The 25,862-nt window shown below is 46.3% G+C and overlaps 2 protein-coding genes across 2 annotated transcripts in view; one reads left to right on the forward strand and one right to left on the reverse strand.

Annotated features, from left to right (window-relative positions):
* Positions 1-7,326: 7,326 nt before the first annotated feature.
* Positions 7,327-11,347, forward strand: LOC112993313 (adipogenesis regulatory factor). Its single transcript, XM_026116821.2, has 3 exons — positions 7,327-7,477; positions 9,257-9,319; positions 10,690-11,347. The coding sequence occupies exons 1-3, from the start codon at positions 7,417-7,419 to the stop codon at positions 10,794-10,796; spliced, it is 231 nt and encodes a 76-aa protein (XP_025972606.2). The 5' UTR covers positions 7,327-7,416; the 3' UTR covers positions 10,797-11,347.
* Positions 11,348-22,927: 11,580 nt separating this feature from the next.
* GLUD1 (glutamate dehydrogenase 1) overlaps positions 22,928-25,862 on the reverse strand; it is a 31,178-nt gene continuing 28,243 nt past the window's right edge. Inside the window, exons 12-13 of the mRNA XM_026116718.2 lie at positions 25,299-25,361; positions 22,928-24,636 (exon numbers count right to left, since the gene is read on the reverse strand). Of these exons, the coding sequence (XP_025972503.1) occupies positions 24,517-24,636; positions 25,299-25,361 (183 nt within the window). The 3' untranslated portion in view covers positions 22,928-24,516. The remainder of the gene's footprint in view (positions 24,637-25,298; positions 25,362-25,862) is intronic.

Consider the following 25,862-nt stretch of genomic DNA (forward strand, 5'->3'; position numbering starts at 1 on the left):
CCAATATATAGGGATCTAAAAATGGTATTTTTTTATTCACCTACAGGCAGAGCACCCATGAATTCAAGAGAAGCCAGTATAAGCTGTAGACATTCAGCCCACTTCAAAATCAGACTGTTAATCTTTATTAGGCTGCATAATGATGACTGCTGAAGGTATTAGAGGAGAGACTCACTGTATGGAAGGACCTAGCAAGTGTGATAACGGCCTCTCTTACACATTAGCAAGACATACAAAGCTTTGCCTTGCAGAGCCCCAGGGTTTCCATCCAGAATAGATGTTTGATCTCGACAGGGGAAGGGAACAAAAGAGCGCTAGCGGAGATAACAAGATCTCTCAAAGGAAGTTATATCTGATATGTACGTATTCTCTTCTGATGTCCTTCAATACATCTGCAGCACTTGCCAGCTGAGCAGAATAACCAAAGCTGAGGACAAGATAAGAGGGCATAAAGGGTCCTGACACTCATGCCCAGCAGCAGCAGGCTAGAGTCTATTCTTAGTGCTCGGCAGAGAGAGAAAGAGAGTAAGAAAATCCTATTCTGAAACTTTGCTCTGTAGTGATACAAAAATAATATTCTGCCAGCAGAGGGAAAGAGGAGTGCAGCAGCATCCTTCACTAGAGCACGTATGGAAAGCAGAGGCAGGTATCAGCTGCACCAGGGTAACACAAAGCAAGGAGTGAGCCACTGCCGGATGCCTGTTCTCCCAAGCAGGCTTCGTCCCTGAATCAGAAAGCTTCAAATGGGAAAGAGTATACTTGCTAAACGAGGAGTGCGGATAAGGTATTCTCTAGCAGTGAGCTACCCAATTGCTTATGAGAGGGGCTTGCAGCACTCCCCATGGGGACAAGGCTACAGTACCCTTCTCCTGTGGGAAGGAAAGGATTTAACTGTATCTAGAATTGTGATCCTAAAAACACTGCTCAGCTATTGCTTAACAGAGAGGCCCCAGAAATACCTTAATGTTTCCTAAAGATCTACTTCTGCTCTTGCCTGGTTCTCATGTTACTGAGCACTATTTCATGGCAAGACCAGAGGGAGATTCAGCGTCTCAGCACCTCCTCTATGAAAAACTCTAGTTCCAGGAAGAGCTCAGAGGAGCATTTATGCATCTTACCCAAGGCAATCGCAAGCCTTAAAGAAAGAGATCAGAACTTGCCATTTCCTCCTCTTGAGTATCCTGTGCCACTGAGTGGGAGAACCGTGTTCCCACCGTCCCCCTGGCACGGCTCAGCGAGCCTCGAGCCCCGCGGCTGCCTCCGGCTGCCCGCTGCCAGTGCCCGTCCCAGGAGGGCTGCAGCAGAGCAGAGGTTGCAGCCTGAGCGGCCTTTCGCAGAGTCGAGAGTGGGGAGCACCCGTTTCCCCTAAGGTAGGAGGGTCTGTCGTAATAGAACCAAAATATTATATGTTAATTATTCAATTAAACTTTGTTGTGTGTGTCTGTTTGGTTCGCTGCATAGAAAAGAAGTCTGTACTTTTAATGATTATTCAAACAAGCCTAGCTAGAGATGATGGAGTGAAACTGAAAAATGAGAGCATGGAGAAGGTGCATCAGAAAACATCCTGCAGCAGAAGGTATTAGAAAATGCTTTTTGCAAGAGACATGCTGGATATCCTACTGCCCAAGGTAAAAATAGATTGAGACAAACACTAGGAAAAAAAAATCTTTTGCTGACAGGTCATGATCTAGATGACTAAGAGTTTCTTTTACAGATCTCACCCTTTGAGTTATTTAAATTGACCCTCTATGTGTGATATTTATCTATGTAGTCCAAGCTGTTAGTTTAATCCCGCTGCGATAAGACGGCCCTGCGTGCCAGGCGAAGCAGGGCGTAGTCCTTCCCTGACGAAACGCTCCTCCCCGGGAGGTTTTGCTCAGAGCTGCACATTCCAAGAAGGCAGAAAGAGTCGTTGCCAAACGCCGTCTCAACTTTACCATACAAGTGAGCGACAAGACGCTGAAAATCATTTTTTCCCCTTGAAGCAGCAGAACTTACTTACAGTGTAAAACCGCAGTTCAGCTTGATTAAGTAATTTTGCTCTGATATAGTTCGTAGGCTTTGAGAGCTCCCCCCAAAATTACATTTGAGCCAAGGGCTAAAGAGTATACAGAGCCTCATTTTTTCCAAACACGTTTGGCGAGGGTGCAGATGAGAAGGCAGTGGGTCCCCAAGAATACCTAGACATGCATTCCATGCACCGAAATGCAAATGAGGTAATAATACACTTCTTAAAAATCCCACTTCATCTGAAAGTCCAGCCTTCCTCTTTAGATAATGTATAGCCTAGAACCGGGCTCAGAGAGCACCTGATTAAAAATTAAAAGGCTGCTTTTTTTAAACACTGTTCTTCATGCGGTATAGCCATAGCCTAGTGACAGATCTTAAGCTGGTAGTAAAGCCTTTCTCATCTTTCTAACTCTTGTAATTTAAAGACCAGGTGCAGGTTTTTCTCTTGATACTTCAGCTGCAGGATATCATGAGACACCACAAAAATCTCAGTATTTAACTATTTCTCTAGTCCTTAGTGTTTCAGAAAATGGCAGAAACTGAAAGCTTGACCTAGGTCTTGCCTGAAGGGTCAGAAAACAGAAGGTAAAGGAAAATAAATCCATATGTACTAGCCTTATTTTAATCTCATGCATTGGATCAGGGCTGGCTGATGATTTCTGGAGAACGTTACCATCCAAGTAAACTAAGAAACAGTTAGACCTACTTTTTTCCCAAAACTGTATTTCTAAATTTGAACAGAAGGGCAAAATTAGCCTAATTAGATCAGCTCTGGTTTGATCTTTTAAATGACTAACCCATGACTTATGATAATCATATCTTTTTATCAGCAAACAGTTCTGTTTCCTAGTGTAAACTTTGCATCCTTTCTGCGCTTGTATCAGGTTCTTTTAGCCAATGCAAATTTTCAACACTTTCTACACTTTTTTAATTTCGGAAGTGATTTAGGTAAAGGTTTTCAGTCCTGACATATCCTAGCATTTACCTTGCTGATTGAGCTTTATTCACCTATAAAACCCAGCTCTGGTAATATTATAATTGAACAAAACCAAATATATTTCAACACTTCCAACCCAATTAACCCCACGTGTAAGCCACAACCCCTCGTTCTGATTGATTATCTCTCAGCTCCATCAGGTAATATAAGCAGAAAGGTTCATGTTACTGAGGCACTCTGCAAAGACATAGCCTGCCTCAGAAGAGGTGAAAAAGGAAACAGAACAGAATGAGTCCTAATGTCCCTGTGGTGCCTTAGATTTAACTAAAAGCCATTTAGGCTGTATGTTTACAGTTGCCAGCTAGCTCCAGGTAGAGCCATGGCTCAGGGAGCCCTCTTAGAGCTTAAGGAATCAGGTCTTTTTTCATCCCTGAACAGAAGTAACATACTACTCGTAGTAAGAGGCAACAAAGTCGAGGCAACAGGCTGGGAAGGAGCAGAATACAGAGCAAAGGACCGAGGAACCAAGTGAGAAGCGTTTCAGCAGAACACGTTACACACGGGAGGTAAGCAGACAGCTCTGCTGTCGGTGGTGACACTTTCACATCTCAGCTCTGGCCGAGCAATGTGCCCCAACATGACGGCGCAGAAGAGCTTTTTGTGACCTGAGCGAAACGTTAGGGGCACCTCAGCGCGCAGGTCTGCCCGCGCAACGTGCTGCCGTAGCTGGCACCAACCGAAACGTCTCTCGGCCATCTCAGCAGATACCGAGAGCTCACGGGGGCAAAAGCCCAGGCTAACTTTCCCCTTCTAGGCTGTTAGATTCAAGCTTGGGGCACACTGGGTGGTGCAATCAAAGAACGGGAAATCTGTGCAGAAAGAGATAATTCACAGGAGGAATGGGAGTGAAAACGGCAGATGTAGTTGAAGTAGTCTGGAGCTTTGGGTCAATACCGTGGAGAAGTCAAAGGGCTGGGAGCGCACAGGCTACAGGGTTTGGGCATTTCAAAATACTCATTAGCATCCTGCCCCACCCCTACTTTTTCTTCTCATGAGACAACAGGGTTATGTTGAGAACTGACAATAGCAAACTCAGTAATCCCACAATACCTGAAGGTCAAGTCCATCAACTGCTGTATACAGCTTTTCTGGCAAAGGTGACAGATCATGGAAGAGCATACAAAAGAGACAGAGCAAAGGCTGGGCTTCATGAGGAGCAAGTTTTGAAAAAGCTTGTTTTCTCACCCAGACATTCAGGATAGCTTAATTCCCACCAAAGCAAAGGCGGAGCATTTCAAAGCACTGCACGCTTAAAAACTGAGTTTCTTGAAAACGTCATCACTGGTTTCCCGGGACAGCCACAACGGCATTCAGCTCCAGCTGAAGTCACAGGAAAAGGCAGATCCTCAGCTGGCCAGTGCCAGGCATCCAGCACTTCCCTGGCTCCAGTATTTACCGTAGCGCTTGTAAGAGATCCAGGGAAAGCCTCTCGCAAACACCTGCACACACACTTACGTCTGCTGCCAGGAGATGCACTCAGCGAAAGGGCTGTCACCTAACCTGTTTTGAATCAGTATAGGAATTAATTTAAAGCCATATGTTTGGTTCGCTTAGTTTATTCATCTATAATTAGAAATAAGGCACTATTTTAAATTTACTACTCACTTCTTAAATAGTCTGTCTCAGAAAAAGCATTTGGCAGTTTCTTGTTTCGCTTCTTCTCTTATTCCTTTTGGAGGTCAAGACAAGGTTAAACTCTCTATAGAAATACTGTTTTTACAAATCCAAAATAGATCCAGTCTACGTTAGTAAGCTCAATATTTATAGCAACAGAGCAAAATGAAAACACAAGAATAAACTGCTGTAAATTCCAGAGCTTATGAAATTCAGCTCCCAGTTTTTGCTCAGGTCAATCATTCTTTTCATTTCCCAACACTTTATACATCTAACATCAGTTCAAAATGCCTCATATTAGCTTTAAAAAAGTAATGTTGATTCAGAAAGTGAATAAAGGTGATATAATACATTCCACTTTTTTTCTGCTGTGACTCCGTGACTCTGTCAGACACCTGACTCAGGGGCCTTTTGTCCCATCCTAGAAACACACACCACACCCTGAGGTCGCCTCTCCTGCTACTCCGGGTTGTAGTAGAAGGATCATAGCGTGTCAGTTTGCTTGCTTTGGGTTTTTTTTGTTTGTTTTGCTTGGAATCAGGATTATTATATTAATTATATTAAGGATAGGGATAAGATTACCTTAGACTGGGAGTAAAACCTGCAGCACTGTCAGCTTAGCAGTGTGATTCCTAAAGCCAAGCTATTTAGTTTTCTGAGCAGAAGGTAACACGAGCAGCGGCACAGAACAGACGTCCCCGCCGAGTCCAAAGTGCTGACAAAGATTTCCCCCAGCGGCTGGAGCTCGAAGGAGTTAAGTTGCCCTCTGAACAGCAAGATCCGCAGTTTGCCACCCGAATTAGAGAACAATATTTTTGTTTATTTATGGCGTCTATAAAACGTTGTTGCAATGTGGTGAATGTGTGATGTTCAGTATAAGAGAGTGCATCAGTTTTAGATGTTATCCAGATCTCCTTTCCTCCCTCTCGGGGAGGCTGCCCCAGCGACCGTCGTGGCCTGCCCTGTAGCCCTTGCCGTGAAAAGCCAGCCGGGAGGGAGGGAGGGCAGCTGAAGGGGTGTTCTCCATCGCAGCGTGCGGCTTTTCCCCTCTCACGCTGTAATAACCTGTTTGGTGGAGGTTGGAAAGCCTCTTTCTGGCTTTCCCTGGCACACACGACCCTCTCCCCACCCCCAGCAGATTAATCAAGAAGGCAGCAATCTCTGGCGAACTATGGTGAAATCTGCCTGGTTTTTATGTTTATATTGTTGCTAGGTTATCTGATTTGAGCGAAAAAAGATAAAAAGGGGCTATATTAGTGTCTTTGTCAAAAAACTGCCAAGAGCTGTAAAACATCAGGTAACTTTTATCTGAGTTCTTGAAAATCCAAATAAGAAAATGATTCAGAAAAAGAAAAGCGAGGAACTGAAGAAGATACCTGATGTGAATATAGAATTAAAATGCTCATTGACCTGGCTAGGAGAAATGAGGGCTGCTGGCTGAAATAAGAAATGAGTGGTGCCAGGAGCGCAAAAGCTCAAAAGAGCCCTCTGAAAAGACAGGCAGAATAGGAGCCGGAGAGGGAAGCGGGCTGCATGTAAAGCCTGTTTTCTGCTACCCCTACTCGCGTGGGGTGCTAATGAAGTACTCGACTTATGAGAGCTGCCACTTCCCACCCTAGTTTATCTGTGGTACCTTGTTCTTGTGCCCATTGCTCAATAAAAAGCTTTTCTTGGGGTGATGAATGTGGGTACCAGTGTGGACATCTGAAACGAGATGCTTCATGAACTGGGAAGCGGTAATGAGGAATGTGTGTTGCCCCAAGCGGGCAGAGCCGCTGCCCCCGCTCTGCCGAGGCACAGCAGCTGCTTGTGCAAAGTTTCTTCAAGTTCAGGATCGAGTCCAGCCAAAAACATAAATTTTAAAGGCTAACGGAAACCTGTGAAACGCTAGAGGTTAAGGTCAGAAACTTTTATTTATGCAGTGATGTTCAATTAGGAAATGGTTTTTAAACAATATTTCCATACTAACAAAATCTATAGTATGGACAGTTATACAAGTAAAAACTGTTTTTGCTAGCTCGACTTCTTTTTTCTCCCCCCGCTCCACCCCCAAGAGCGGATGGAAGTGATCCTGGCTACCTAGCTGACTGGGGGAAGGCCTCCATTAATGCGGCCTCTGCACTCTGGCTTGAACAGGCAACTAGAAGGATGATCAGTTTTGCAGTTTCTTATAAAAATACATTTAAATTACAATTCTCAATCTAAAAATATTCCCTCTGACAAAAAAGGGGATTGTGATTAAAACTGCTAAAGCCTGAATAAAATTTGGGCTGTGTCCCGTTCTCAGAAGGTTCAGTTTCACTGTAAAGTTTAGGGAATGAAAGAAAGAGAAAGAAAACGGCCTGGCTGGAATGACAATTCAGCCTGTCCAGATACGTTTTTAGAATTTACTTCAGTAGTTTTCCAGAACTCTTTATAAAGCTTAGTTCAGTGGTTTTATCTGTTTATATATTTCTGTTATGGTGGAACAGGTTTTTTGTGGTTTTGATTTAAAAAAAAGTTATAAGCAGAGACAATGCAAATCTTACATGCGATGGAGCAGAAAGCTCTACCTGGACACACCTTCTCCTTGGGAAGGGTAAGTAAAGCGCTTTTCTGTTTACTTCTTCAACTCCTCATTCCTCAAATTCAAACTCCACCCATGGTACCAATCACCCCCCAAAGCATCTGCAGGTGTCCCGGCATCCGTATAAAACCAGGACAGGTCAGGGCACCCCTCACACAGCGTGCTCTGCATTGCCAGCTCTTTTATTTTAACTGAAGCAGAGGGCGGCTAGAAGGTGTCAAAAGCAACGATGTCGGGTAAGAGCTTCCAGGGACTGAAGCAACAGGCAGAAAGTGCAGCAAAAGATGCTGGTAAGAAAGATTAAATATCATTGTGTATATTTATGGGGGGTTATTCCCTGCTTTTGCTTGCAAAGACCAAAATTTGAAGCTGCACTAACTTCAGTGGGGCTACTTCATCTTCAGTTAGCAATGGCCACAATTTGAGGCTGGAAAATACAAATCTTGGTAAAGGATGTTTGTGGGCAAACCGGCCCCGAGGGCAGGGCAGGCCGTGGTCTCCCATGCAGCAGCCAGTGCCCGCCGTGCCACCGTGCCGGTCCCCTCAGCGCTGGCAGGGCACAGCTGCCCCTTTTCCACCTGTCCCGGGGGCCGCAGATGGGCCCCTGCCTGGAGAAGACCCCGACTAGGACCGAGGCCCCCGTCTCACCACGGACCTTGGCTCAGCGCCGGCAGCCGCCTTCGCCCACGCAGAGCTCGTTCAGCGCTCACTGAACGTGGCTCAACCTTGATAGCTCCCAAACCAACAGCTCTTTAAACTTCATATTTTCGAAGTATTGGGGCGTTCTATATTTGGCAATTCATATATTTGACTTTTTGTTTTAAAAGATTGTTGTGGGTTTTTTTTCATGCTCTGCAATATTTTTTTAGACTGTTCTCCTTTTAGTAAGTTGGATCGAACCTTTGATTAACATGTTTACTGCTTGACCTGAATAGCAATGCCTTCCTGTAATAACTATTGATTAAAACGGACTGTTTATAGTAAGTAATGCAAGTATAATTCTATTGTGTTCTTCCCTATCACTGATCACCAGATTTTGCAGGGCTTAAAAAAGCCTGAGCATACAGGAAACTTTTTTTTCAATGCAAGGTATAATAGCTTTTCCTTTAAATGAAAAATTTCAAGATACGTGTAGTTTATTTTAGCATTTTATAACATATTTCTTACAATGCTTGTGTGCAGATCATTCCTAGCAGGCTATAACTTGTCTTGGATGCAGTCCTAGATTTCTGATCCTGTCCAAACACTCTGTTGCATAGCTGAAGGATGTGAGTAACCTCACTGATTTCTTTGGAGTTGCTGCAAGTTTCTATACATTTAGGACGAAATATGTAGTGGACCCAGAACGATGACGGTAATCCTTTCTGAAAAACAAAATGGCTCTTGCTACATCCTGAATGTGCTCCTGCCATTGAGGGGCCACGTCAGAGCTACTGCTCTAGCGAAAGCAATAGGATGGCTGTCACTCTTTCATAAACCATGAAACAGCTCACGTTTTAAATGGCATCTCACTCCTTTTAGTACTTGATATTCTGGAGTTGATCCATTATGGTTTTAGCCTCTCTTTCTCTGAACATCTATTTAGATCTTCTTTGTCAGATCTCCTACTCTGTTTAATGCACTTTCTTCCATTTTGTAGCAGGCACTACTTCCAAATGGCCCGCAAAGAAGACGCATGCTAGATGGCTAAACATCTCCAAACAGAATAAGCTATATAAATCAATAAAAAACAATGTAGTATAAAACAAGCAATCTGCAGCTATACGTCATTATTAAAACTGGCTGCTAATCTTTGCTTCTTTACCTCCTTCCTGTAGGCGCTATGTGAACGATAATCTCACAGCAAGCTGCTCCGGCAATACGCATGCTTCATAGGGTGCCCAGGAGCAAAATGCACAGCCTCGGCCTAGTCTGTAAGAGCCCCTGCCTTGCCAGGGCCAGGGCCTCCCACAGGCATGCAGAAAAGGCTGTCGGCAGAAGGAATTCATATGAGTTTACAGCACAGAATCAGAGGGAAGGAGAGGATAAATGTGAACAGATGAAAATGGATATTTTGTCTTTAATTACAGCAAATGCATTGGGACAGGCTACTCAGGATGCAGTCAACCAGGTTGCAGATGCAAGCCAGAAAGGTATGAGAAATTATGTTCACATCAACGAGAGATCGAGCAACTTGATGCAAACAAGTGACAGTCACTTCTCATTCCCCCTTTCTCCCTTGCGTGTTCTCAGGCCGAATGTCCACTGGTTTTAGTGACAAACTTTGGCCCTTCACAAAACTCACGGGAAAGGCTGTCAGGATGCGCTCTCTCGTTGCTGCATGCCTTTACTGGCAGACGTCGTGCAGCAGCCGGCCCCCCCGCCGCGCCTCGTGCGTTACGCTCCGCGTCATGCCTGCGCTTTGGCTTCCTTTGCGGAGGAGCTCTTGGAGCGGTGCAGGCACAACCTTGCTCTTCTTGCTTGAAGATTAAGTAAACATGTACTACATCTTGACTTCTCCAGCTCTGAGGGCAGGAGTCCACCAGCTCTAACCCCGCGCCTGGCCCACGCGCCTGCTGAGGCAGCGGCTGAGGTCAATCATTAACGACGCCGGAAGCCATAAAGGGGTTGAGAAGAAAGTCTTGGCGTTTCATTTCTGATGATCGGGAACTGGCAAGTTAAATTAAAAACTCAGCTCAGTTCTCACTCAATTTTAATTGTTTTCTAAGAATAAGGGGAGAATTAACAACTTTGGGGTCTAAAATGTTGAATGAAAGCCGGAATGTAACGGCAGTATCTCCTGAAAGGAGCTGCCTCTCCAGCTTCGTGGATGTGACGAGCAGGGAAGGCTTTCGCGTTCAGTAACACTAGACGAGGAAGCATGTTGCAACAAAACTGCCAAAATGCAGCAGAGATCCCAGGGAAGAGAAAATCCAGGAAGAAAGGGAGAGGGTCTGCGGGTTTGTGCCCGCCGCCTCTCCCCAGGTGCCGCTGCCCGGGTGTCCCCCTCCGGCACCAGGCAGGGAAGCCCAGCTGCTCCGGCCTCGGCGCCTCGCTGCTCGCTCGGCCTGGCAGTGCCTCAGACGTGCAAACTTGAGAGAAGGAGACAGGGGAGACGGTGTCTCTTTGGCTGCTTTATCATGCTGATACAGTTGTCCTTCCCAGCCGTCCCAGACCTCGCAGCGCGGAGCACCTTCCTCCGTCAGCCGGCCTGCGCCTACCCCCATACTAACCTCTGCCAGTGGCTTCATCGGCTTTGTCCTGTTAGTTGTCTGATCACGCCTCACTTCGAGACCCAGTATTTCCGAAGAACCACTCCTGTTTAACAGTACGCTACAGCTCGTGCTAAATATGTGCTGCCGAACCCCAACGATAACCAGTTGTAGAGAACCTCCTTTTAAGCAATATCCTATAAAACTATAGTCTAATCATTTTCACACCTCCCCTTTCCCTCATAAATATTAAACCACATTGCATTTTTCAAGTTTTTTGCTTAGCTGTTACATTTTTCCCTCTCTTTCAGCTATTGATCAGGCTTGCAAGACAGCTCAAGATGGTGTAGAAAAAGCAACTGGACAAGCTGCAGAAGCAATGTCTGGCTTGGGGAAAAAGTGTGGATTTAAGAAATGATACTAACTTAAGCAAACAGTATTGCATGTAAAATGCATCTTTGTTCTGCAATTCCCTACGCCTTTGTGTAGAAAAATGAAAGCTGTTTGAGATATGGATAACTCTCTCTCTTTCTCCAAATACATCATTTTAAGACAGACTGCCCTCCTTACCCTTCACGTAGGAAAAACACATATTTTAGCACATCTTGTATCATCTGTTCATAATGTTCTGTGCAAAATGGGTCATAAGTTTTCAGCAATGTTATTGCCCTGCTCTTTCAACAGCCCAGTAATTATTGCCACACTCGTTGAGTTACTTCCATAAATACTGAAACCAGCAGTCTCCCAGCACACCAGAGCATTCATATTACGAAGCTAAGCTGCCTTCCAGTAATCAAAACTTGTTAGCGTTATATTTCACGTCAATTGTTCATTTATTCTGTTATGTTGTATTTCTATGTTAAATAAAAAATACAGTAATATTTCTCCCCTTTCCCCCGTTGGCTGTATATCACCTTGTTATGTACACTTGTTATTATATTGGGCTTTCAGTAAAGGATCTCATAACGTCTCGTGAGTCTCTTGTGCTTTTTGCTTCAAAGTCCAGCGAGGTCAGTAACCGCCAGGTAAGGCAGGTGAACGCTGAGTCCATCTAAGAGCTCGACAGACGTACGGAGACGAGCGGCCCAGCGCTCCGGAGGAACGCCGTGGCATTGGGAAGTGCACGAGGCTTCTGGTGGCCACCGCCCCGTCCTTTCTGTCACGTCTGTCCCCAGTCGAGATTTCCTGTTACTACAGGCTGCCAGAAATCTTCCGTTAAATCCCATGGGAATAAAATGAGACTATACAGCAGTTATGCACTCGCAAAGGCACGTGGGGACAGTCTGCTAGAGAGGAAAGTGGGCAATCTTCTTGCCTAGGAGATGGAAGTATTTATTTTAGATTGCTGCTTGCTAGGCAATCAGAGCCTGGCTGCAGTCAAACAGGACACCCAGGCAGTGTTTCCCTTGTCAACAAAAGGCACTAATACCCACTTATTCGCAGTAAGTGCTCTTAGCTTTGCCTTTGGAGGGTTCTCATTGCTAGGCAATATTGCCATTTTTTTTCTGGTTCAAAGCCTTTCCAGGCAGCTCTCAATAAAAGCTAGTCTGGGTCTTGCAAAAGGAAAAGCAAAAAATAACCCAAAGTGTCTGGATGTAACGAAGCAGGGCAATCCAGGCCAATACTAGGTGTTGCTGTTTCGCACCTATTGACCAAAAGATGTGATTGACTCGGGTTTTTTGGAAGCTGTGTGCACTAATCCTTGTTAATGCAGTCCTAGGACAGACTGACTCGCTGCCGAACCCGAAGGACGCTGCCGTCTGCAATCTCCACAGGGGCTGCGAGGACTAAAAACCTTTAGAGGAACCTATCTGTAATGCATCATCTGTGAGTAAACATAGTACAGGGCCTCGCACAGTGTGTCCCGATGCAATGCCCACTCTCATTTAAAGCTTTAAAAGCCTAAATATTTACCCAAGTACAAGCTCACAGAAAAAGCACTACACTATTGCACTCTCAGTTACTGGGCAGCACTCAACAGTACTTAATTATTTAGTACTTTCCATGGTTACTTCCCAGGTGGTTAAACTTTCAGCGGCTGAATCCCTGAGGCTGGGAATTTCAGACTCCGGTGTTGCACTTGTAGCTCCCGTACTGTGGATGGTGGGGGTCTGTACGCCAGTCTTTACAACCTGTTCTTTTTTTCTTTTTTTTGCAAAGCATTTCTCTGTTCATATTGCAAAAGAATTGAACAGCTGTGTTTTTCCACTGGCGAAACCAGTAATCCTGCGCTACCTCCCTGCAGCCACGGGCCACGGCAGCAGCGCGGGCACGGCACTGCTCGTCCTCCAAGCGCGTGGCTGGCGAAGGCACCCAAGCGTCTTCTGGTCGCGGCCTCAGACTCCCTAATATCTGCTAACGTCCGGGGGGGCCGGCCGGGCGGCTCAGCTCCTCAGCGGGCTGGGCAGCACGTGGGTTTTGCCGGACGGCTCACAGCGCAGGCTGCCCGCGCAGAGGCTTCCCGCACACCTACGGTTTTAAATGACGAAACTCCGGAACCGAGTCCAATGTCTATAGCTAATACTATTCTTAATAACTTTTCCCAAATTCGTTATTATTAGACACAGAATGATGCAATTTGTGGAGCCTTCTCTGCCACAGAAATAAACTTCTCTTTTCAGCAGGTTTTTCTTTTTAAACCACCTTTGCATTTCCTCAGTCCAGTCCCAGTTCACAGCGTTTCACAGCGTTTGCTTGCAGCTTCCCCGTTCAGCCACAGCGTGGAGCAGAAGTCCATAAGCGCCACCGCAGCCGGCCTGCGCGGTGGGCGGCCGTGCCCCGGCTTCGGTGCGACGTGGCCGCGAGGGCAGCGGGTCGGCATCCTCCTCGCGTGGGACCGGCACGGGGCCCGTCTCCGGCGGCGCCGGCACCTCAGGCTGGTGCAGGGAAAATCCGGGTAGACTGAGGCCCTCGGAGATGACCCGATGTGGATGATTTCAGTTTGCTCACAGGCCGTATGGTGGGGGATGGTTCTCCTGCGTTTTGCGTTTGAAGAGCCCCTCCAGCCGAGGCAGGTGCGGCGTGTGCCTGGCCGTTGCAGCTCTGCTCCCGGCTCCAGCCAGCTGCAGCTTCTCCTTTGCAATTTCCTGGCCCTCACGTTTGATTTTAAAAAATCGGGAGGGTCGAGCTCACTGCGAAAGCTGGATAGTGTGAAAAGAAATGTTTCCTTCTGCAGCCCGACTTACTCCGCGTGCAGAGAGGAGTGCTATGTTACATATTCACCAAGCCCTCAGTGAATAAAAATTAAAAAAAAAAGCCATTTTCAGGTCTCTCCCGTCGGAGCTGGCACGAGCAGCCCCTCCGGCCTGCCGACACAGACGCGCCCTGCCTCAGTTTCCCCGCGGCCCCCCGCCTCGCTGCTGCAGCCCACCAGCTCGCCGGCGCTCCCTGCCCAAACCCCGGCGGCCGGCGGCCGTCCCGCTGTGGCGTGGGACCCGCGGGGGCGTCGCCTGTGGCCCGGCAGGGATGGGCGCCACTGGCTCGGCGACCAAGTGCGATGCCAGGGCCTCACTGCGGCCGCGCCGGGCGCCAGGTCCCGCACGCGCCTGGCTGGCCTGTGCTGCCCTGCCGCCACCTGCAGAAACGGCGGGTAAAGCTGTCGCTCCGGCTCCATCCGTGCAAGCGAGGGCGGCCGCAGGAGACGCGGTTTCAGGCACGCTTGGCGAGCCCGGCCCCGCCGGCCCGACCCTCGTCGGCCCTAGGCACCCCCGATGGCTCGCTGAGGCCACCACCACGGCCGCAGAGCGCAGCGAGGCCCTTCCCTTCCCTTCCCTTCCCTGCCGCCGCCGCCGCAGCTGTGCCGCCTGGGCGCTGACGGCCATCACCGGAGCCGCCTGCACCTGGGCCGGGGCCTCAAAGCAGCCTGGGAGCGGGGCTGTGAGGCCTCCACCACCACCACCACCACCACCAGCAGATGCAGCAGCAGGTAGGAGCAGGGGCATGAGGTGGCTGTGGGGTGGAGGGATGAGCTGTGTTTTGGGGCGGCTGTGGCTTTTCTCCGGGTGGGGGTGCGGGTCCCCCAGGGCGAAGGCTGCTGTGGAGGGCATGCTCAGGTGCCGGATTAGACGTGCGTGTGACTGAAACCCTGGCATCTGCAAACCTCTATGTATCTCCTGCTGTTTTCCATGTTTGTAGTCTGCATAATATCTGAAAATTGGTGCTTGTTGTATCTGAGGGTTGTGGTGTATTTTAGTGTTGTGGATCTTGTGAGGCAAATGCTGCTTCCCCTCCGTGTGTGGGTAGCGTCGTACCGGTGCCGTCTCTCGCTTCACACCTTGGCTCGTGCTTGGAGCACGTCGGCCAAGTGTAACGAGGGGCTCGCTCTGTGGTTTGATTTGTACTGCTCGGTTTTGCTCGCAAGCCCGCGGCTCTGTCACCGCAGTGCTGTGGGGCAGCCCCTCGCGACCCGGCTGCCTTTTAAACAGGCTGCTCCCTGGAACGGGGGGGGCTGCCGGGCACTGCCTGCGCCTTGGCTCCGCGGGCAAGCTGCCCGGCTCCCGCGCGCTGCGGCCCCGGGGGTCCAGTGCCGCTCGGCGTTACGTGGAGTAGCTCAGCTCTTCTCTGTGACATCTCTGGTTGCTTCCAAACTTTGCTAACTGCTCTAGGCTTGATGTTAAGTAAGGCTTTAATTGAAAACTGAAGTCTTTATTTTTTACTTTTTTTTTTTCTTAACTGTATATTGAATAGTTTGCTTTAAAAAAAAATGGTGAGCGATTGCTTCTTTTCTCGTCCAAAGATAAAATGGTGTTTAAAAAAAAAACAAAAAGCCCTCCCTGCCCCCCACGCTGCACTGCTTGTGACTGATGTGGAGCAGAGCTTCGTACCCAGCCAGAACCTGCAGAGGTTGGGAGAAAAGAGGCTTTTGGCTGCTGTGCTGGGAGGGGAAGCGAAAGGAGCTACCGCCCCTGCTGTGAAGGCACTGGGGTAAGGAGAGGTGTCTGCAGAGCCAGCTGCGATGCTGGCCGTAGGCAGCAGGCGTGCGTGCGTAAGAAGCCCTTTGCTTCGAGGCAGGCCGTGTGCTCTTGTCTTCAGTGATGACTGTTTGACCGACGGAGCGAGCGATTCCTACCCGCAAAACAGTAGCTCTGGCAGAGAGCGAGAGGCTCCCGGGCCCGCAGCCGCTGTGAGCGGGCCGCAGGCACAGCTGTGGCCGCACCGGCTGGGCAAGTGGGCCACGGAGGGGAAGGGTGCCACCCGCTCCTGTGCCGGCTGCTGGAAGCCGGGGGTTAAAATATCAACCAGGCACAGCATGGAGCTGGCTTCATCCGTGCCACGAAGTTGTCAGCGGGTCACTTACTGGTTAAAAGGGGGAGGATGAACTCCTCCTCCCATTTCTTTTTTTAACTACAAACTTTAAGTCTGACTGGGGAAAAAAAAAATTTGGGCAAGAATCCTCTGAAACTGGATACTTTTCTATGTAAGGTTTTGAAATGCCGAAGTTGATTTAAGCAAGTCTTCAGCTGAGCGTTTGGTGATGCGTTGTCTGGCCGGGCTGGGCCGGGCCGTGCTGCCCGGACCCCCCAGCTCCCGCCTGGGGAGGTTGCACGAGGGCAGCCCGCGGACACGTGCTGTTTACCAGCTTCTCAGCATGGGAAAAACAAAGCCTTTTTTCCGAAAGCTATGGAAAACTTCTGCAGATTAAATCCACGCCCTCCCTCTGGGGAGGAAAACATAATAAACGCTAATGTCTCATAGCCCTTTTATGCACCGTATATTAATCACCCAGCAAGGGCTCCTGGCTTTTCCCTGTTCGCCTTTGCGTTTGCCCTGTAACTCCTGGGAGGAGTTTGGCTTTGTCTATAAAGAGCCGCACTTTGGAGAACATCATAACAGAACCAAATTTAGGATTCACTTGCCCGTCGTCTGCTGGGAGAGAAGGCAGAAGGCAACCATGTTTGGGTTTGGGAAGAAACTCGCCGAGGAAGCGACGCAACAAGCTGAACATGCTGCACAGGAGGCAGGTAAATACAAATCACTGCTTTTTCTCATAATGCATCCTTTTAGGTGTTTAAAAACCATATGCTCTGCTCCCAGCCCCAGCAGGCTTCTGTCCGGCAGCTTGGAGCAAGTTGCTCTTGTGCATAAATGCCACTTGACAGCTGTCCTCCTCCGGAGGGTGGTCAGCGTGTCTCGTAAGCTTAAAACCCTCCAATGCTATAGTAAAGGAGGGACCGCCATTAACTACTAGTTTCCTGCAGCTCTCTCACTCTGGCTTGTACTGTGCGGGTGTCTAGATGATGCGCAGAAGAGACAAGAGGTCAGCACAAAGCTGAGGGGGGAGGTGAGCCCAAAGGTATACTCGGCTTCCCCTCGCCTCCACTCTCAGCGATACGTATAAATAAAAATACATCTATACAAAATTCAAAACTATAAACACAAGCAGTTGTGGTAACTGTGAGCATTTGTACCAGTGTAATCGGTTCCCTGAGGTCCTCCTCCGACTCGGACCCGCACCAGCGCGTCCTGTGCCGGTAGCTCCGATCTGCTGCTGGTGCTCCGGCCCAGCCAATATTCGGAGCCGCTTCTCCCCCGACAGCCTGGGCGTAGTCGTGGGGCTCTGTGCGCTTCAGGCTCAGTCCTGCTGAGGCACTTTGAGAAGCTGTCCTGAATTTAAATAACATGCCCTTTAGATGAGCCATCGCTAAGGAAGCTTTAACACAAACAGATTTTTTTTTTAATTTTTTTTTAAACTGATGCGATTCCTGGAACATCTGCATGCACTTAGTGTAATATATGTGTAGTTGAGGCTGTGTTTCCTATTTCTTTACACAACTTTCAGGTTTTATCAGTGACTTCAAATGCGGTAGAAATGTCACTTATGGGACTTCTGCTGGGCACCTGCTTGCCTGTTTGTGTATCTTCTAATCTTTCCTGATGTGCAAATCCTAGAGGCAGTGCTTATTATATTAAGTGAAAGCCTCTTACTATTATCCTTGGCTAGAAAGATGAAAGACCCCAAACCACACCCCCACTGCCCCCCTTTCCAAAGATTTTGGGTGGATTCTTAGATTAACCACTCTTATGCTGAAGCATGGAGGGAGACCAAACAATAGGCCTCAGCAGTTGGAGGCAATTTTTTTCTTTTTTAGTATTTCTTCTTTCTTCATTACCATGCAGCAGCCCTAGAAAGGCATGTTTTGTGGAGGTTTTTCGTATGTACATAGATAGTGTTCCCTCACGTAAATATATATATGTATATAGCTTCCTATGCTAGAAGACCAATGTGTGGGGTTTAGAAGTGGCGTTTGTCATCTCGAGGAAGCTGAGTAGCTTTCTCAACGTACAGCTGACTGAACCAAGTGTTTAAGAGCAACTTGGATGTTGAAGTTTGTTGGCAGCAGCAGCAGTCCGTCCCCTTTTTCCCCCAAGCTCTCGAAGCTGACCCCATTCTGCAGCCGGGTGGCCGGCGTGCGCCACTGCCCGCACAGCTTTCACCTCCCCGGCTGGTGCTGGGACCTGAAACGCCAGACGAGCTCACGGGCACCCACCTCGCTTCTGCCATCCCTGGGCGATGACACTGGGTGTGAGCTTCGGGGTCTCTTCTCTTTCCAAGGCTAGGAGCAAACAAGCAGGAGGCTTCCCACTTACTCCACCAAGCGCTGCCTGTAGGATCTGCATGTTGGTAAAGAAACAGCCCGTGATGCTGGACGCTGGCAGCTGTGCTTCCAGTGTTGCACGTGACCCTGGAAGTGTTAGAAATGGAGGTACCCTCCAAATCCCCGTTTACATTAAAACAAAGGAGGGGCTTATGCCCATTTTTAAACTAGAGCGAGACTCTTCAACTGGTGACCTGCAGTTGTTAATTATATAGTTGCTGAACTACTTCTGTGGTGCCTGCGTATGCCCTGAGCCTTAGTCCCATGAGCCGCTGCTCTGTTGGGAGTGGCGCAACCGGTCTTTGCAAGTGTCTAAAATTAGCACCTCTCCCAGAGCTCCAAAAAGGCCAGAGAGCCATGAACTTACAGCAATAGGAACGGCGTTTTCCTTACCCATGCCTTATGATCAGCATAGGCCATTCACCAATTAGTAAATTGCATCAAAAGATGATGCATGATGATAATTAGTGCATCTTCTAAGCTGTAAAAAGTGTCGTACAAACCCACGGTGAAGCAGGCCACTGGTTTACGAAACAGCCCTTACGAAACGGCTCGTGTTGAAGAGCCATTCAACGCAAGCCTGCGGGGCTTTGAAGTTTTAGACACTCCCCGTCCACTTAAATGCTGTCCTGCTTCAGCAGTTGCCACTTAAGCAATGCTCACGTCCTGTTTCATGAGTAGCTGGTCACCCTTTGATGGCTGTCACGCAGAACGGATGGCTTCAAAAAGGTCCTAACTGGAGGCAGGGTGAATAAAACAAATACAGGTTCAGCTGAAAGCCCTTTGCCAGAGCAGGTCAAAGAAAAGTTTGGGTAAGCAAGGCTTCCCTCATCATAGCTATTGGAGGCTGACCACCCAAATCCTTACTAGTATTTTCTAGGGCTGCAGCTCCTCTACTTTAAAACAGGTTTATATTTTGCTCTTCATGCCATCACTGTCTCCTTGACTGAACGCTCTCCATGCCTTTAAGACTACTTTGGTCTCTTAAGGAATATGTGGTGTTTTTTGGTGGGTGTGGGTTTTTTTTTGTTTTTGCTAAAAGAGAAAATATTAGACTGAACATTAAGTTCCCATGTGCTGGTCCCAGCATGGCACTTCTAGGCAGCAGGCTGCAGGCTTAATGCAGCTGGTGGGAGACTCTTTCCCAAGAAAGCTGCCCAAGACAGGTCTCTGCAGACCCTGTCCAGTTTCAGTAAAAGGAAAGGCCATTGCACCCAATTCTCCATTAGGGCTCGTTTCCTAATACCTTAATGATGCAAATAACTTCCATAATCTTAGTCTGTACCAAACTACATGGTAAAGTGGGGAACTACAACCAAATTCCTAATAGCATCTCTCTTCTGCTGCATCAAAGTGCCCATACTTCAGGAATAATTTTTCTTCTTGTTCTGAACCATTTAGGGATCCCTCCTGAAATGTGATTACTGAGTTTGGGGAAGGCTAAAGCCTGTTTAATTTACACTTTTTCTTCTAATTCCAGTTAACACAGCGGGCCAGACTGTGCAGCAAGTAGTGGAACAGGCTAAGGATGCTGGTCAGAAAGGTACAGTCACGTTTCTGCTTATTTCAATCCTGTCACTTCAGTGAAATCCCACACAGGTCCCCCCCACCTCTGCTGCCCCCCAGCACCCATCATCTTGCAAGAGGCTGCCAGCACTTTGTTGCGATGCTTCTGGGCCCAAGACCTCACGGTGCCCTTGATGGCCGCAGAGGCTGGGGAGCGAGCAGCACCTGCGTGGCGCGCGGCCCTCGGCTCCCGTGGCTGTGTGGCAGGGCCAGGGCTAGCGCTGACCTGCGAAAAGCAACTGAGGCCACTTAGCCTCTTTCTCTGCCTGGGCAGAGACTGTGTTACAACACTTACCAGTCTCTCCTACCTCCCATCCCTTTCCCCATCTAGTGTCCCCTTCCACTCACTGCTACTGGGAAAGGGTAACATGCTACAGTGATGCTACAGTCACCTTTTTTCCCCCTATTTTAAAGCTCTTGATGAAGTCTGCAAAGTGGCTGAAACTGGTGAAAAAGCTGTGAAAAATGTAGCAAATCAAGCAACTGCCTGGGGAAAAAACTTTGGACAGTGAAAATAATGTAACACCACTGAAATTTTTGTAAGCAAGTTTCTATTACATGTACTCTCAAATAATAAAAAACTTCAAAATCTATATGGCTTGCAAGTATTCTTTAGGGATCCTTTGCTTATACGTGCGTTAAAAACATTTGGTGTCATGGGCTAGAAAGACTGGTGTGTTTCACAGAGCAGACTGCAGAAGCTGCGCTACCCGACTAATGCAGCCACACACACTACCGCTGTTCATGAGCTGAGGGGTAGCTTGGAGGGGGCACAACGTAAACGGAGGCCTTGCGAGCTGACCGTCGTCTTGTTTTGTCACTGAGCTTAAATCATGCTGCCATGTGTGTAAGTCTCAAAAGCTAAGTGCTTGCAACGCCCACTTCAAGACAAGCACCTATGTATTTCTGTGACTGTACTCATAGCTCTGGCCTTACCTGTAATACTGGAGTTAGATATTGTGCAGAGGAAGACTCGGGTGTGTTTAAGGTATGTGTAACCACTGCAACACAGCACTGTGTTCATGCTCAAGCTAACGCTCGCTACAAAGCAGACCACATCGCTGCCGGCAGAGCACTAAACACCGCTGTGCTGCCACTGCTGCCTGAGCTAGATCACTGGGTTTAACTGCGACAGCTCCGCACAGCAAAGCGTTGCTGGGCAATGCAGCACACAGTACAGCAACGGAGTAACTTACCATATTTGCCTGGCTCCTCTCGAACACAGGCAAAAAGAGAGGGTGAGTGATCAGGTACGAGCTGAAAATAAGAGACTGGGCTGTACCAGTCTGCATTCAAATAAACTTAAAGAGAACAAGGAGAAACAAATGACCTGCTACTGCAATCTGTAAAGAGTCAGATACTGCAGTCCATGAGTTGGTACCAAAATTGTTTCACAATTACTTACTTGGCATCTCAAAATTGCAGCAGAAATTATCATTGCTCCAAAGCTTATTTCTAATAATGACAGCTGCTATCACTGATGTAGCATTGAGTTCACTCCTGGGTGGGAAAAGAAAAGAAAAAAAAAAATTCTTGTTCTTGTACTTCTGCATGATAAATACTTTTGCACATAGTAGTTTGTAGGAGGCAGGTAACCCTGAACACTGTGGTTCTCACAATGAATTTGTGACACTATGAACTTGACATGCGGAAAGCCTATACACTGCCACACTGTCCAACGCAAATGAGCTAAGCAGCCGCATGACACTGCGAACACTTACACGTGCATGCTGTGCTCTAGGTAACGGGCACGGCTCAGAGCAGTTTCAGATTTGTGCTCAAATGCAACTTCAAGTATTGACTGACTCCCTATAAAACATCCTGCGGCATTTGCTGGTGAATGTTTAGTGGCGTGTAAGTGAGTATGAGCGGTGACAGTGAGAAGTTAGCCAGAGAACAAAACTAGTGCGTGCGTATGTATGTGGGGAGAGAGGGCATTCCTCAAGTGTGATCCAAAAACCTCATTTGCGTTGCAATAGTAGCTGAAGAACAGCATGGGTAGATGTCAGTCTACCTCCCTTCCTTCTACATCGCTTTTTTCTGCAGCGGTCAGGAAAAATCTGGAGCTGCTTTGCACTCCACACATCCTGAAACTAGATTAACTATTAGCAAAACCATGTGGAGCTTTACTGTGTGTAGCTTGTATTTGTTTTTGTTTTCCTCTTTTTTCCTGTGTGTGTGCACTCCTGCTGCTTTTGCCCAGGTGTGTGGCAGGTATGTTACAAAATGCAGTAAGGAACATATGATTTCATTTTGAATTGTCTGATTGCATTAGGACTGAGCTCAGCAATATTGTCATATGCAGCAACAGCAAAGCCCTTAACATACCCTGTCCCAAAATGGTGTAGCTATTGGAAGTGTAGCTTCACTGGTGCGGTTTGGTTTGTGTTTAACTACAAGCAAAAGGCAAAGCAGCTGGTGTGCTGTATTCTGAAGTCAATCTCCTCAAGAGTCTCAGGTCTTTGATAGGAAGCACTGCAGGTTCTCCCTAGTTTTCAGTCATGCTCAGGTTGGTGCCTTGCAGGGCTCCAACACAGATGCTGTTAATAAGAGGTCAGTAAACATTACCATCAAGTTGTACAAGCAGAAATGCAGTCACCCTAAGGGCTCATCTCTGGGTTTGGCCAAACCATGCCTGGTGGCAGGTCTGCTTGCTCTCAGCATGTTCTGGGGAAACAAGTGTTACTATGGAGTTACCACACTACATGATGCTCATGGAATGGGAAACTTAAAGCTACGCACCTTGCAGCTTTTGGATTTCCCCTTCTGGAGTAGGGGGTAGAAGAGATCCCAGCTGGCTGGCTATGCCAGTTTTCCATATCCTCTTAAGAGTGCTTGAAAAATAGGACCCTTTCAGTGTTGAAGTATGTATAGCCAAACTGGGGGCACTTTACTAAACAGTGGAAAGCAGAGGCAATGGCAGCATGACGTGGGGGTATGATATTAGCAATACAGTCAATTAGCCAAGTCTCTTCAGTTATTGCTACCTTGCTTTCAACCATCCCACCAGCTACAGGAATCCTCTGACCTAACCCAACCGAGCTTTTAAAAGTCCTTCTGTTCTGTGTAACGCAGCTACTTGCTGTAGTGTTTCAGCCTTCAAATTTTGGTGGAAGTAGGTTGCAATTTGTCAGAAGTATACAATCCTACCTTGAATTTCATTTTACTATCCAGCAAATGTTTATGTAAAAACTCTACTGAAAGATATGATCCAAGATACAGATCTTTCATTTAGAGAACCACACCTTGATCACAGTTGTTTTTTTTGTGCTCACAGAATTCTTTTTTTTTTTTTAATAATTGGCAGCAAAAAATATACTGCACTTAGGTAATTGAAAGTACTGCTATAACTCTGGGTTTCAGCATATATGATGGAGTAAGCCACTAGTTAAATGCATCACACAGGTTTATTGCTCTATGCTAACTACTAAAATAGTTCTTCACACAAATTCCAGAGACGCAGCAAAGACCTGAAATGATTTACCAAACAAATCCAGCTTCTGAAGTCTTGTTAACAGGCAAGTTCATGAGATAAAGATGTGTTTTAGCGAGCGCCTTGTGATAACTCAGAGTATATTATCAGTAGTCATGTAATGAATAAATATAGGTGCTGTGAAGATTCACAAGTTGTTTGGCATTACTGAAAGCTATTAGTATATGAAATAGAAAACAGTAATACACCAGCATAGTAGGTTTGGAAAGGTCAACATTTTTTTTAATAACTGCTCTTCTCATCAGGTTATGTCATGCAGTTACAAAGTAGTTAGAAAAAAAGTATGAGTTTCTGGGAGGGACGAGTTGTCATCTTAAAAAAAACATTTATACTCATTACATAAATAACACCTGGCACTTCAATGGGACTCCACTGGACAAAAGCCTTAAACTTTAAAAACTGTGCTTGATCCAATATTGTGTCAAGGTTCATTTTGTTGCATTTGAACATATTCAAAATGTTCAAGACCTCCAGATGACAAAAAAATAAGGCGGCAAAAATAAGAAGGCTCTGTGTTAAGACAGTGGATTAAGTTCATAGCAGCATTTTAGCTCCTCTGTAGTTTGGCCAACTATTTCTGGGTTCAATTTCACTTCAGTTGTTCACTGAGACAACATCTAATTTTCAGAAAGCCTTAGAAAGGAAAAGACTGAAAAATAATGTTAAAAATTTAGAGTAGGATTACTTATTGAATTCAGACCATCCCTTTTAAAAAAAAAAAAAAAAAGAAAGAAAAAAAGGAAACAACCTATAGTCAGAGTAGTTACATAGATACTTGATTAAGAACATAACCAAATTAGAGTTGCCTGATAGTTTCAGCTTACAAAAATACTAGTTTCTGTCACCTCTCTACATACTTCATTGTGAAAGTCAAGCTAGCTTGAACAAGCAATTAAAGGCAGTCCTATAACAGCAGCACAGTTGAAGAAAAAACATTGCCTAAAGAGAATCAGGCCTGAAGCTTTACTACAAATAAAAATTAGACTCCTATCAAAGTTAATCCCTGCTGGAGGCCCGTTCTTCCTTTGACAATGCCACAGCATTGATCATACAAGGCCTTACTGAAAGTGCCAAAGCCAAAATTACATAATCAAACAAAAGTGCATGAAGTAATAGTGAGCTAAACGCTCATCTAGTACAGTATCTGATCTGAAGTTTCAAAAGTGGCCCAGGTGGTGAGACCACTCTTCCATACATAAAATGTACCATTTTGTTTTGTAGGTGAAATACCCAGAATGGCCCCCACAAGTGCAGATGAACAGTTATCTTCAGATACATACTTGTATACAATATCCTAATCCATGGATTTTTATTATATATAAAAAAACTAGTTTGGACTGAAACTAATTGAGAATAGAATCCACTATAATGTCAGAAGAAAAGAAACTTTTGTGGTTACATGTAAACTTATGATAAGCTTTTTCAAGAAGAAGGTACATTAACGGCAAGGAAGATGGTATACAATAAGGAACCGTAAGGCCTATTTATGTAAAGGTCAGACCAGCCTCATTGTATACTTTGAAGACTTTCTCAATTGCATTGACATAGGCAGCTGTTCTCAGGTCCAGACCCAGGTTGTACTTCATGGCAGTACGCATGATTTGCTGAAACAGAAAAGGTTTATATATGATTTCTGCAAGTTTCTCCATTCAAACTACATTAGATTTTACTTAAAGGATCTAAGCAGGAATATAACAGCCCCTAGACTGGTATCGGACTTTGGATCCTTTGAGGACCAAGTCTAAGATTTCTTGTTTCCCCTTACATCTGAGACCTAAAAGGGAGAAAATCTTTTCCCAGATTTCCCCATTGCTCCTTTTTAAGTCTTGGATCCATCTGTACCTTAAGTAGAGGGGGAAACAAGAAGTTTCATTAGTCTTAGTCCCACCAGTTAAAAATACTGTACCAGGGGATTAACCTAAAACCAGTGATGGCAAAGTAAAGCACTCTTAACTGTTTGTCCCACATTAGTTAGGCACAAGAGGACAATGAATGTGTTTCTAATCACTACAGCTTCTACTAGAAAATACTTGTTGATTTCATATATTAGTCTGTAATGAACGTCTGCTATGCCGAGTTAAAGCTGGGCAAGTTAAATCCCCACAGGCATCAGGAATACCTCATACTCGCAGTGACTTCCATTATCATGAACTGTTTATCTACTCCTTTTATTGCAAGGAAGTTCTGCGCAACATATTCAACTACTGTCACAAAGCCACTTAAATTCTCTTTTTCCTAAAAGGACACATATCAATCTAATACTTACCCGGGCAGAACGCTCCATTGTGTAAGCCAATCCAGAGTGGACAATATCTTTCTCAGATGCACCCTGCAAGAACAGGCAATAAAATGAGGGTTTAATCCAAAATACAAAAAAGGACTAGTCATATATTAGGGACAATGACATGTTGGATTCTCACAATTATTGCAGCTTGCTCTCATTTTTTTTTAATGACTGATGCAAAACTTAACTTAAAAATAAATCAGCTTTACTGTGTTACTCAAAGTGCTAACTGTGGCAAAATCAATCCTAAAGCCTCAGACGCACTGAAGTTTTTTAGATGTCTAGCTACATTAAAGATATACATGATATTGGAATTCTTTATTGATGTTGTAGCTACCGTTTTTAGACTCCAGAGCACAGTAAATGTTAAATAAAAGAGCTCGAGACCTAATATCCTACAGAAGCTACCTGCAATTATTTTCAGGACAAGTTTTAGGAAGGGCATGGATCCACAATGCATATACTTAACACTGTATAAGCACCGAACAACTCCAGAATAACTTTGTTCCCATTAAAATTTAAATACACAATAAATAGCTTGAATTG

Source organism: Dromaius novaehollandiae, chromosome 6, assembly GCF_036370855.1.
Source record: "Dromaius novaehollandiae isolate bDroNov1 chromosome 6, bDroNov1.hap1, whole genome shotgun sequence".
Taxonomy (NCBI): Eukaryota; Metazoa; Chordata; class Aves; order Casuariiformes; family Dromaiidae; genus Dromaius; species Dromaius novaehollandiae.